The 13470-nt window shown below is 41.6% G+C and overlaps 1 protein-coding gene across 1 annotated transcript; it reads right to left on the reverse strand.

Moving 5' to 3' along the window:
- Positions 1–3034: 3034 nt before the first annotated feature.
- On the reverse strand, positions 3035–5428 carry LOC147423149 (ran-binding protein 1 homolog b-like). The gene is made up of 4 exons (XM_086501721.1): positions 5121–5428; positions 3969–4120; positions 3626–3751; positions 3035–3534 (listed from the first exon to the last, which is right to left on the reverse strand). Exons 1-4 carry the CDS (start codon positions 5291–5293, stop codon positions 3323–3325), a joined length of 663 nt encoding a protein of 220 aa, XP_086357847.1. The 5' UTR covers positions 5294–5428; the 3' UTR covers positions 3035–3322.
- Between the last annotated feature and the right edge of the window lie 8042 nt (positions 5429–13470).

A 13470-nucleotide genomic window follows, 5' to 3' on the forward strand; every position in this document is an offset into this window, starting at 1 on the left:
GAAGAACAAGAAGAACCAACAGGAGGCAAGGAACACCTGCCCTTTATCGAGAACTCAACATTCTAAGGAACATCAAAAGTTTAAAAGTCAACAAGAATATGAGAACCCACAACCATTAGTGGCACGCCACAATAAATCTAGAATACAAGAGAGGGGAGGTTGTTAAGGTCACTCACATATCGTGACCTATAAATAATTCCTAGCTCTAGGTGTGCATCGTCTCTTGAACACAGTAACACCCTAAGGTCCATCCATTATTTTATTCAACTCAAAACAGCCTAAGCATGCATTATTTCCCCTTCAAAGTGCATCGTCTCTTTAACACAATAACACCCTAAGGTCCCCCATCCATTATCAAATGGTTATATACTCAAAACAACTTAAGCGTGCATTAATTCCAGTCAACTATTGGATAGTTTCATGTGGTTTTGGAAACCTCTTCACCTCATTGGATAGCTTACATAATTTAGCGTAAGCGTAAGCGTAAGCGTATCTAGTTAGTTAGCTGCCCATTTGCTCACCTTATAAAAGAGGCACAATACATTGTATTACATGATGCACTCTCAATGCTAGTATATATAGTCCATTCCATTGATTGAGTCGTCCATCCTCTTGCTACTTTCTTGGAAGTACATTTTACCTATAGTGTGTGCCTAGTTGTGTAGTGCATTTTGGACTACGCTCAATTCAATACCCAAAACACAATAGAAATTAATTTTTTGCTTTAGGCAAGGTCAAGTAGCACCCTTTCAACATAGACCCTACGATTAGGTTCACCTTTGTATAGGAGCCTCAAAATTCCTCTATGAGCAAGAAAAGCTAGCTATAAGAGGACATGCAAATGCAGTTGAATAATGCCGAAAACGTTAAAAGAAGTTCACTCACATCCTAAATGCACCAAACTAGCTTGTCCCTTAGCTCCATAAATGTTTGCATTGGACAACTATATTTTTTTTCATGCACTCCTAAAGCCAAGCATTTTCAATACAATTCTAGAGGCTAGTGTATAGATAGTCCCTTTAATTAAGAGGCCAAGCACAAGACTCACATAAAATCATCCGTTGAAATAGTAAGCCATATCTTTGTTCCCCACACTTAAAACATTTATGGTCCTTGCGAAAAGCTTCGAGCTCTTCAAGAAAGAGTTTGTTTTTACCTTTGTAAACTCCCTTCTCCTTGGACCGATTGTTGTTGTTGATGAAATAGTCTTGGGAAGAATTTTGGGCATTGGTTTTTCCCTTTGCATCACTCGACTTTGTTTTCCATGGGCTTGACATCCATCTAGCCCCTAGTTGAAAATTGATACGTGAAGCAACCATGGTGTGGTGTATTACTTCGGTGATAGAACCAAACCGTTGAGAGTTGACGTTCTCAACCATCTCTTCAGGTAATCCCGTACAGAATTGTTGTTGTCATGACTGCAAAGTGCAACTAAAGGCATCAAGTAGGTCAAGTAGGAATGTTAAAGTTTATAATACATTCACTTTGCATCTCTCAAGACCACCAGTATGTAGTTGTATTTAGATAGTTTCGCACCATAGATTAGGGTAAGTTCCTAGTTCAATAGATTGACATATTTAGTCGGTTAGTGCAACGCCATACTACTATGGCCGCACACAAATATCCACCTCAAAACTTGCAAAACTCACCTAGCATATTTGGAAGTTCAAAGCTTAACACTCCCAAAGTCAAATACCTTTTGTTGCATGGGAAAGCAACACCTTAAAACTTGCAAAAGATCACAAGATAGCTCTGAAAGTTCAAACTCAACTCTAGTACTCTCATCCAAGTCATGCTTCAAGCTAAAAAGCAAGCCATGGACTCAAGTAAAGCGATGAGCCTAGAATGACCGTATATACCATCAGACTTTACGAAGCCATTTAAAACAATTCATCATGTTTGAATTGAATGGCAGGGATGAGGGGAGGGCAAGTGTAGGCAAGTGATGAGGTTGGTGCAATTAAGGCAAGGAGAAGGGGAAGGCGGAGGTTAGATACCTCTACCACCATGAGCTACAGCAACAGTGGCAAATACATACCACCACACAATGAGTAAGCAAACACTTCAAACACACATGCACTAAGCAATCAAGTCACAGCAAAAAGAGAGCACTGACTTGAAAATAAGGTCTAGATTCTTACAACCAGATAAAAACATACGCCAAAAAGACTTGTAGGAAGGTGACACTCATCCGTTTAAAAGAAAAAAAAGAAGCCAGCCACTGATAAGGCATCTAAAAGCTTCTTTTAAGTGCTGTAGTTTTCCTCTTAACTCTTCAAGTGCTGTCAGATATGGCTTCTATTGTCCATCCATGCCAAAACAACAGATTACTGTTTACCCTAGAATTGCAACAAAGCATGACAAGAACACCCAACAGTGAACATATTCATTTTTCTCGGTAAAAATGTGCTGAGCATAAAGAACAATATACCCTACTCATTTGAGAGAGAGAGAGAGAGAGAGAGAGAGAGAGAGAGAGAGAGAAGAAGAAGAAGAAGAGAGGAGATGAGAAGTTTTCCATAGTATATTCCCAACCTCAAGATCTAACCAACAAGGCTTGAAGTCGAGATCAAACTGAGATAACCAATCTACATCATTTGGGTCACAGAAGGTTATTCCAGATTCCTCGTTTTATTCACCCCCACCCACAAGAAGAGAAGTTTTTACCATCATAGAAACAATCCCAAAGAGACCTGGAAGGTCTATCCGATTAAAGGCCTTCTACACAAGAGGGAACTGAGATACCCAAGCCACCGCACCTGGGAAACGCTCTACAACTCTTTGGTCTAGAGCGACCTAGAGCCCTAAAGAAGAAAGGTGATTCCACTTTCCTTAGTTTACTCACACACACACACACACACATCAGAAGAGAACAATCCCAGAGAGAGAGAGAGAGAGAGAGAGAGAGTTTTGGGCAGCTTCACAAGTTCTTCCTCAAAGCTTCTCTTTTTGTCAATTGAAAACTTAGGCCTTAACCAACCAAGCCATGTGACCCCTAATTAATACAGGGATAAGATTTTGCGAAAAGGAGATGTAAAGCACAACTCAAAACATATATCAGTGTAGTATACACATATTGACCCTTCAGAACTTGCACTCTACATGATAAGACAAATGACATCTTGACCTAAATTCCAAAATACCATACTAAGACTCTGACAACAAGCTGGAAACAACCAACTTGGACTGCACAATCCCGTCGATCCAAAAACGTCAAGAAAACAGGACCTCTCAAACAATGTGGGCATCCTTACATCACAAGTAAGAAAAGTGAAGCCTCACGCCTCACAAGAGGCACAGTAGACTTGGAAGATTATGACGCTCATTTTTCCTCTGTAGAGGCAACATCTTTCTTCTCTGATGGCGTTGACTCCTTAACTTCCTCCTTCACATCTTCACTCTTGGCCTCCTTGTCACCAACTTTCAGCCCCTCAAGCAACTCACCCACCTCCTTGGCATCCTCGTCATCCTCACCCTCGGTGCCTGACATCTCCTTTTGAGCAGCCTCAAAAGCTTTCTTGAATGCTTGAGCATCTGCAGCCACAGAAAAATGCACAGTATGTCTCAAATCAACATGCCACAGAGTCAAAGAAATCACTAGAGTGCTAAAACCAAACACACTCACTTTCCACACTGCCAAAGCGAATGCAAAACAATTCATCTTTCAGCTCTCCTTCTGCAAAATCAGAGGCATGCCAGACCCAGGTCTTGTCACTGCCCTGATGTTCCTGTAAGCTTATAGAGGGAACAACTGCCACAAAACAGCGAAAGAGAGTGAATTAAAGCAGTCGTAAAAGGCATGCTTGATATGGTTACACACACACATGATCTGCTTCATGTGGTTACACAAAGGAAAAGGTATGCTTGATATGGTTACACACACCTAAACATAACATGTGTAATATGGTTATACACAGACAAAGGAAAAAGGAAGGCTTGACACATGTGCAAGTCCCCCACATGCATACCTGTGTGATTTGCACAGATTTTTAAGGTTTTGTTTTGTCGCATGACCAATCGAACTTTTTTGGTCTCCTTATGCTGGAGTAGCTTCACCTGCCCCATACCTCTCTCTTTCCACTGGTTGCCGTCCTTATCAAATCGGTAAAGCTTAGCCTTCCTGAATAGGTCACCAAGATGTTCACAAACATTGCATGCCCGTGATGATAGCATTATGCAATAAAAAGATGGCAACATCGCAAAGAATGCCAACAAAAGCTGGCATTGCCCAATCCTATATAGCCTAAACAGAAATAACTGAACAGAGCAAAGCCAAGTAACTGGTATTAACAAGCAATAAAGTTGCAAGGATGCATGACAACCTACCAGCAGAGTTCAGTTTATGTATTCCGCTAACTGCATGAAGCCAAGTACATGGAAGGAAACAACCCATGGACTGTATGTGGAGGAGCCTAAATGCAATGTTTGACGATCAGTACGCAAAGTGCAGCTAAAACTTCATAACACCAAAAAATCATGCACTCGGTCTCTGATCTGTAGATGTAGCAATAGAGCAAATTGCAGTTCAACATTAAACAAAGCTACCTATATCAATTTTTGCAGAAACGTCCTAAATCCATGCTGACCTTGGAAAGACTCTGTAACTTCAAATTTGATTACCGACAAGAGGTAGGCCATGCACAGGGGGGGAAAAGATAATCTTGCAGCTGGCAAGCCATGATTATCAGCTGTAATCTAACATCATTAGTGCAATTCCAGCTTTCAGTTATCGCCATGTAAACAGGCTGCAACATGCAATCCTGCTCTTTGATATGACGCTTATATTGAGCTGCTTTGAGTGCAAACGCTTGTTTGTAAGCAACCTCTGAACTCAATGATGCAAGGAGTCTCATTTATGGGTGAAGCAGGCCCTAGTGACCAATAAAGAAATCCTGGCCTGATCCCTAAGATTAATCCCTTCAATACAGGAGCATTAAATTTAATCACTCAAGCTTCGTATGGCGAGTGTATATTTGTGCACACCAGCAACACGCCCATGTGCGCAGGATTCGCAAGAAACAACTGAAATTTTCATGATCACCCAATTTCCAAGAGGTGCAAGAGCTTACGGATGTCTGCACGCTTGTATGCATACATGAACCCATGTGTGTAGAACTTACAGATCAATGAGAACATCCTCATTCTCCTCGCCAGTACTGACGGAAATGGCATCAAGCTTGATGATGGGGGCGACCTCGGCACCTGTGTCTTCCTCCTCAGCTGCAGGTCTTGGATCGTCACCTTCCTCTGCAGGAGTATTTTCCACGGACTCTTTCTCTTCGCTGCCTGCCATCGCCCAAATAGATCGCAGGCGATTGCGTGCTTGCCCACACACTAGCGCCGAAAGATGAGCAAAACGCAGCTGAGATCTGGCGTCGAGCAAAACTTCGCTGCTTTGAGATGATGATGTCCAATAAGCTCGCTCTGGCAGGCGGTTTAAATACTGCTTCACTCTATATCTTTAGGGTTTTCCAAAATTTTCAATTGGTGGAATCTTTTTGCTGCTCTGTTCTTTCGCGCGCGCGTCTGTTGACGTGTGTGTGTGTGTGTGTGTGTGTGTGTGTGTGTGTGTGTGTAGAGAACGCTTATCCCTCTTGAATAACAAGTCTTGAGTTCAAGACTCATTGGGTAGATGTATGAGGCCTCTTGGGATTGTCCGTATGACATTAAAAGCTTCTCTTCTCATGGATGGGTGTGTGTGCATGTGCGAGCTCGTAAGAATAAGAGAGGGATAGAAAGAGAGAGAGAGAGAGAGAGAACACCGCGAGACACTGGCGTGATACATGAAGCTCTAGGAAACATATTCCCACAACTCCTCACATGTGCATAAGACAACAGGTACCCCTGCACAAGCAAAATGTCCACAAGTCCACATACATGTCTATGCAAATCACCATCTTGCAAGGACCACTCACATTAGTCATATACAAGATATTGGTATTAGTCCACCATCAAAAACCCCACAAGCATAACTTTGAAATATCTAGGGTAGATGTGCCAGTAAAAATACGGGCCCCTCTTTAGGACCCGTCCTACCCCCAAAAAATATCACCAAAATGCACCAAATTAGAGACAAGAAAGCTTGAATGCTTTTGTGGTTAGCATAGCTTTTAGAGAATCTTAGCCGTTGGATCATGTGTTCAATCCTTGTTGACAGCTTTGTACCTAATTATCCACTTGTGGGTTTGCAATTCACCCCCATTTTTGTTACACAGGAAATCGTATTTCGCATCGCGTTTGAGGTAGCGAGCACCATTCGAGTTGCTAATTTTTGTTCAAATGCGCGCGCTCATGGTGCATCCTTTGCACCCTTCCCCGTTCAAAATGGCTAACCGAAGCTCTTGCTAGATGCGTTGAGATCTTGGCGTCTCTAAACCGGCTCCTCTACCCTATAAGAAAAGAACAATTAGAACCAGGTGATTTGGCCCTATGAGGTAGAATCTGAGTTGACTAACCACAATCATACTTGGCCTCGTTGCAAGGATGCCTATCAACATTTGTCAATGATCATTAAGTGAAAGCGGTTTGACTTGATAGGCAACCCTAAAAGAGCGTGCCACTTTCATCCATCTATTCAAGTAAGAGCGTGTTGATTGTGCAGTCACTCAAATACAAGAGTGTACTACCAAGCTAGATCCATAGAAAGTAACCTAGGTAGAGAGAAGCATTACAAATCATCCAACCATTAAAATGAACTAGATATTCAATGTGAGTAGGTCCGCAGGGATCCTCCTTGACCAAGCACCAATAGCTTGAGACCTATTGAGGTAGTGCTAGCTATAAAAATATCAAGATTATATAGCGCATTTAATATTGAAGGGATTAATTTGTATGTGTAATAGTTGTAGAGTTTCCGTTGGAAGCAAGCAAAGTAGTAGGTCGATAAGCTTCCAAATAGGTGGTTGGCAAACCAACATTAGCACCAAAGAATCAATCAAAAGCAACCAATCGAAGTTACATTAAGAAGGGAGCTATCAAATCAATGCCAAGAGTGGGACACACACCAAAGCGAGCAAGCTTAGAGGATGGACAACTAGCATATAGCAATTTGCCAAGGTTAGTGTGGATGACCTCAAAGGTTCCTTTGAAGGACTCTATTGGCTCCCACTCTACAAAATCAAAAGGAAAAACATCTGAAATAATTAACAAGCAATGGAAATCTTACAATCATCAAAAGCAACATATACGGCGAAAATACAAAATAGACAATCTAGAAACTTGAAAGAGGAATGAAATTACACTTTGCATGAATCCTTGATGGAGACAATGTTGTCTCTAGCTTCAGTTGTGAAGCGACATACACATGTTACACCTTAGCAAACCTCTTGACATCTTGGGTTTGCTTGAACTCCATGATTCTTCCCTTCCAGTGCTGTGCTCGAGAAGCCTTGTGTACATCTCTTGAGCTGGGCTGCATTGTCACCCACATCAATCATTTGAACTCCATCGCCACCCAACATCCATTGTCGTCTTGTAGTTTACTGCATGAAATGGAGTCAATAACACTCCTAGGTTGTTGAGTACCTGATGATGCCATAGGGAATAGTAGCACAACCTGCACACAAGCACTTGATATTAATAAATGCACATCCATATTCTTAAATTCATAAAGAACAAGATTATTGATGGTACACAAAGACAATTAATGCCACTTTCTGCTATGTTATTCAACATGCAAGTTGGCTAAATGGGGAAAATAATGTGAAGAAGCTATAGAGGGAAGTAGATCCACTCTAAAGAGCTTAATGGAGAAGGAGTAGAAAACTTGTTGAGGAAAGAAAAAGGGGGAACTTCAAGATTTAGCAGAAGGATATGATGCAGATCTTCAACTTTAGGTAGAGGTGTGTAGTGAGGTTCATTGAGCAATGGAGAACTTCAGCTTGAGGAGAATGCAGCAAGCTTGAGGAGGGAAAGTAGGTTCAAACTTATGCTACAGAGTTTTTTGGGAGGGAAAATTGACATTGAGGAGAGAGATGCAGCTTGCAACGTGGAGTGAAGAGAAGTGAGAGATGTTACAATAGGGAGAGAGGGAGGGAATGATTAGCATGTTTTTGGAGGGATCCCCTTTTAGGAGAGAGGGGGGGGAGAAACTTGCATGCTAAAGAAAGAAAAGATTGGTTTTTACCCCAACTTATTAGAGAAAAGTTCAATTTTTTGAATTTATAACAGATTTTCTCGTTATTTAATAAAAGAGTACAAGTTTGACCACTTACTTTTAGGCCCTGCCATACCCACCATGTTTGCCCCTTCCATAATCTCATTTTTAATCTCATGGCAAATAAAGAGGCCCCCTTAAACCCCATTCCCTTCCTAATGAAAATCACACAGACAATATAGGCAAGGTAGAGACCTGGTGCACGAAATGCAAGTAGAAGAAACACATATCCGATAAGTGCTCCTAGTGCACATAGTGCAAAGCATTTGGCCATTTATGGATCAATTGCAAGTTTTGAATGCACCGTTTTAAGAAAGTTAAAGATAACATTAACATATCTAGAAGTACCGAATCAAGATAGAGTGTTAGGTGCCAGAGACAACGAGGCCAGTACCAGCAATGGCCCAGGGAGAGGAAGGTATCAGAGTACTACTAGTAGGGGGCGAGGTAGAGATGATTTTGGAAGAAGAAATTTTCAGCTACTACACTTGTGGGAAATACAAACACTTTGTAGCCCAATGTCCTAAAAATGTGAAGGATGTAGAGTTTGAAGCAAAATCATTTGACCCAATTTCGATGCGTGTGATTTCCAAGAGTGTTGGAGTCATGATTGAAGACTTGCTAGATGAGCCAGTTAAGGAAACAAAACAAATCAAAGAGGTTCATATATGGGAGAAGCATAGGGCCACCTGGAAGGCCAAGGGAAAGGCCAAGGAGTTCGATGAGTGCCATGAGCAGAGAACTCTGGTAGCCAAGATCAGATAGGATATAGCTAAGAACATGCCAGAGTAGCATGTGCTCACAAGCCAGGACCATCAAAAGGCTTTTGTCAAAGCTTCTAGAGGTCCTGGAGATGAAGCTCCCAAAAAGTGGACCTTGAAAGAAGGAAGCTAGAAATTAAGTTGAAGAGTCAGTTAAGGCCTTAGTGGGGTGCCTAGAAGAAGAGGTACGACAAGTTAGGGTAGACTTGATTGAGGCTGAGAAAACAGATTTGAGGACACAAAATGCTCAATCGCAATCCGATTCCTCACCAAGGGATTAATCAACCAAGAGATACAGAAGGCCAGAAGAGGCATGGCATTAGAAAGACAGCCATTTGGAGGGAAGTTCCTCCAGCTCAAAAAGAAGCTCTAGATATGAATGAGATAAAATCTATGTTAAGGTTTGCAAGAGGATTCATAAGGTGACTATAGAGTTAGATTACATTAGATGGACCTTACTAGAGGCTGCAGAGTTTATTAGAATGCAGAGGAAGAAAGCATCATAATCTATGTTTATGGACATGTCTGACATAAAGGATGATGAAGTGCCACTCATCCAGATAGATTACAAGAGAAGGAAACAATGGGAATCATTATCATGTGTGATATTAGATAGCAGGGCGGGTGTAAACATCTTTGGGAAAACATGTCAAAAGTTAGGTATACAAGACATGAAGCCAACACCATTTAAAATCAAAATGGATGATCAAGGAGTGGTCTAGGCCAGTGGATTGGTAGAGAACTTACAAATCAAACTCGGAAAGAGAAGAGAGATCTAGGCCAGCATTCAAGACCAAATTGTTGGTACTAGATTTCCAAAGAGCGTACATTATGTTATTAAGTCGGCCTTGGCTCAGGAGTGTTAAAGCCATCCATGATTATGCAAGCTAGACATTGATAATTTAGGGACCCAATAGGCACATTCAAGTAAAAATGAACAACACCAAAAGTTGGAAGAAAGCAATGTGTCTAGAGGAACTGTGTAGAAAGTATGGCACAAAAAAGATCAAGTGGATGCTCGCATCAATGAATATATTTCATATAGTAGAAATTGACTTGAAGGTGGTGTTGCTGGATCAGGAGAGAGCCAAAAGACGGAGGCAACAATATCTAAAAAACTTCACTACATCTAACCTAGGAGAAAGACCAATGACTCTAGATGGGAGAACTTCAAAAGAATTGAGACAGATAAGTGAAGATTTCAGGTCAAAGGAGGGTCACAAGTAGACCGATGCAGATGGTCTAGATTTGAACAGTGAATAGATGGATAAGGAAGTAGGTCTAGCTGAACTAGGAAATCCCTCCGGGTCAATGCTGATGCAATGTTGTTGTAGACGCTCTCACTCCATTGTCAAGCCTCCACAACCTGCATGACAATCCAAAACTGCATCCCCAACCTTTGTGAAGGTACCCAACAACCACTTGTTTACGATAGCACAAATATTAGCGGACATTTCAATGGCACATTAGAAGATTTTTCAATGGAAAAAAATGAGCATATAAGTGCCCTCCTCGACTTACCGAGCAACAAACTCGCTCTTCTCCACTCTAGGCCAAAATGGTGGTCTAAGGGCATCTAGTGTCCATGGCAAGTTCCGTAGTGGCTCTTGAATCATGTCACTATCAAACTCGAACCCATCGTTGTCAGTTGACACATCTTCTGCCTAACGATCATATAATGGAGTCATTGGGAGGCCTTCAATTTTATGTGTGAACATGACCTGTAGTAGCAAGGTCTCGACTTGCAATATGGTGATTGTTTAAAACAAAAACACACCAATATCTACCAATCATGAAATTCGTAGAGGAATGGTTGAGAACTTACTTGATCTGTGAAGTCATCTATCACAGCGTATGTGTGTGACACCATCCGGAGAAAAATGGTCTGAAGATGGCAAAAATTGCACAAGCGAGCCTCCTTGGTGATGAGTGCCAAGTGGTCTGCTCGGCACGCCATGATTACTTGCCATCCGGTAGTCAAAACTCTACAACTAGGATGAACACACTGGCAACGAGCTCGGTAGAGAATGCATTCCATCAGGGTATGCCACCAATGTCTGCATCAAGTTTGCAATGTGTGGGAAGGTCTGCCCGCACGAGTTGCACCCCTCGAAGCCGTAATCAGGTTCCATTTTTTAGACGTGTGAGAGAGACCCAGTCAAATGTTGGATCATTCGAAGACTCCTGCATTACAAAATACCATGCGAAAGATTGAGTGCTTATCAAGTTCAAAATTGAAATTAGATGCCAAAGTGACTCACTCAGATAAGTTTTTTGGATCCTGAGAGCCTTTCCTAGATAAATATAGATCAAAAAGTACTACAAGATGTACTTGGGACTACCCTCCAACACTTATAATTCCTGCATATTTGCGTCAAAGTGACCCGAAACTGTGTCAAATGAAAAATTTAATCAAATATTAAGTACCACCAAAGTTTTCTAAAAAAACATTGATTTGTGGTTGCATTTCTTACCTAGTGGAAAGGGGGCAAGTGGTTCAACTGGCTGAACCAAAACTGGGTGACTGCCTCGCTTTGCCCAGTAGTAGCAATGGATATGGTTCAGTCGGGACCCTGAGATCTCGAAGCTTGGGAAGGACTAGATCTTCGTACTCCAAGTGATGTTCGGAGTCACCCTGCTCATAATCTGAACCGCCATCTTGATGCTTGCTCCTTTCACTTAGAAACTCCTCCGAGAACTCCGAAAAATCACTGATGATTGGTCGTCCTCTCTTCTTAACTTTTTTGAGTCTGTCCAATGCAATTTTTGGGCTTTGACATCCCTTAGTCGTGCTAGGGAAAATGGCATCATTGGGAGGTTGATTGATGGTGGCACTTCTGCTTTTGTCCTTAACCTTCTTATGCAATGATGCAAGTCCAAAAGAATTTGAGGACACTATAGCAAATCAAACACATTATTTGAACAAGAGAAACATTACTTATCGTTGTATGCTTCAGCTTCATCTTTGGGAAACTCACTATCCACATAGTCCAGAAACCATTGACAGTCTCTTGACCTTTTCTTACCATGGAGCTTCTCTATCCAATCGTCAGGATAGAGACCGCTCTCCTCTTTCTCAGACTCCACCCACGCATCGTTGGGATGCTCGGGGTATGGACCAATAGTTGACAAGAAAGTTTTCTTTGAGAGTTCCTTCAATGCCATTAGGTAGAAGTGGCCATATGGTGTAAATTTCTTGTGGACAAAATATATCTCCCTTTGGGAAGATTTGTGATGTAGTGAGCTAATGCCAATTGTGGACCAAATGCCTTTCGTGTGCAATTGGAGTGTAGAGCCAATGCATCTATGTCTAGGACATCCTACAACACAAAGCCCATGATTCAATTATGATAAATAGAATTTATGGACATTACACTATGAAAATCTCAAAATATTTACCGCGCCCTTTTACCGTGTTTTGTAGAGAGAGAGTCCAAAAATGGGTTGGCCAAAGAAGAGAGGCGAAGGTGGTGGAGGGGGGGAGGGCATTTTTTTGTATTTCAAATACTATCGTGGATATAGCCGCTTGTATTACCGTGATTATTACAAAACCCTGCTTTAGCGCTTAAACATTCAAATTTTGGTGTTTCCCCCTATTTTAGTTGTGAATAAAAATTAAAGAACATTATTTAACATTTCAAATAATGATATTAAAACATGAAACAATGGCTATGGGGATCAACATAAAACCACAAAGAGTAGGCCTTCTCCATCCTAGAGTTATACATGCACCTCCATGTAAAGCAAGCACCATCAAAGATGAGAAGCCAAACATGGACGACATCTTCTGTCAAGGCATGGTCATGATAGAGTGAAGTGTGCCAACATTTTACCAGATGGTAGCACCTCTATCTTGCAACAATGTGCACATGGCCTACACTTTTGCAAGAATCTTTCTCGTTCTCTTGCTTCTTACCGCGGATAATTATACTTTTATTACCACTTCTGCTACCACACGCATATTTCGCCCGAGTGACTGCATCCATGCACTCTTCACATATTATGAAAGGCTTTAAGTAGTGGTGCTAAAGAGCTCTCTTATCATGAAAAGGTGTTGAGCAAGGAGTACAAAAAAGAAGCTCTTTTTCAAAGTGAAGGAGTACGAGCGGAAGTGCGACGCGAGAGAGAGTGCGAGAAGAAGAGCACGACAATATGGTGAACTCGCTCTACTGTAATGTGTAGAGCATAGTGAGTTCTTCTTAGGTTTTTACAAAAGAATATGTGTACATACCTGGCGGCCCGCCCACTTACCTGGGCGACCACATTGGGCTTTATACCCCAACAACCTCCCACTTAAAGTCCAATGTGGTACTTTAAGTGTGAGAGAAGCTACTATACAAGCTAATATACAAGAGATGTAGAGAAGTGATGTACTACCCTACACCTAACTGCTTGCAAAAATGCGCAAAGCTCTCTGAGGGAAGTCCTTTTGTAAGTAGATCAGTAGGATTTTCTGTGGTGTGAACTTTGACAAGGTGAAGTTGCTTATCCTCGAGCATTTCCCTGATGAAATGATACTTCACATCCACATGCTTTGTCTTTGAGTGATAAACT

The sequence above is a fragment of the Adiantum capillus-veneris genome, chromosome 26 (genome assembly GCF_014529385.1).
Source record: "Adiantum capillus-veneris isolate H3 chromosome 26, ASM1452938v2, whole genome shotgun sequence".
NCBI classification, from domain to species: domain Eukaryota; kingdom Viridiplantae; phylum Streptophyta; class Polypodiopsida; order Polypodiales; family Pteridaceae; genus Adiantum; species Adiantum capillus-veneris.

Coding starts and splice junctions, on each gene's coding strand:
- LOC147423149 (XM_086501721.1), bottom strand. CDS start 5,293: ATGGCAGGCAGCGAAGAGAAAGAGTCCGTGGAAAATACTCCTGCAGAG. Junction 4,121..5,120: donor GAGGATGTTCTCATTGATCT/GTAAGTTCTACA, acceptor TGACCTATTCAG/GAAGGCTAAGCTTTACCGAT. Junction 3,752..3,968: donor AATCTGTGCAAATCACACAG/GTATGCATGTGG, acceptor GTTTTGTGGCAG/TTGTTCCCTCTATAAGCTTA.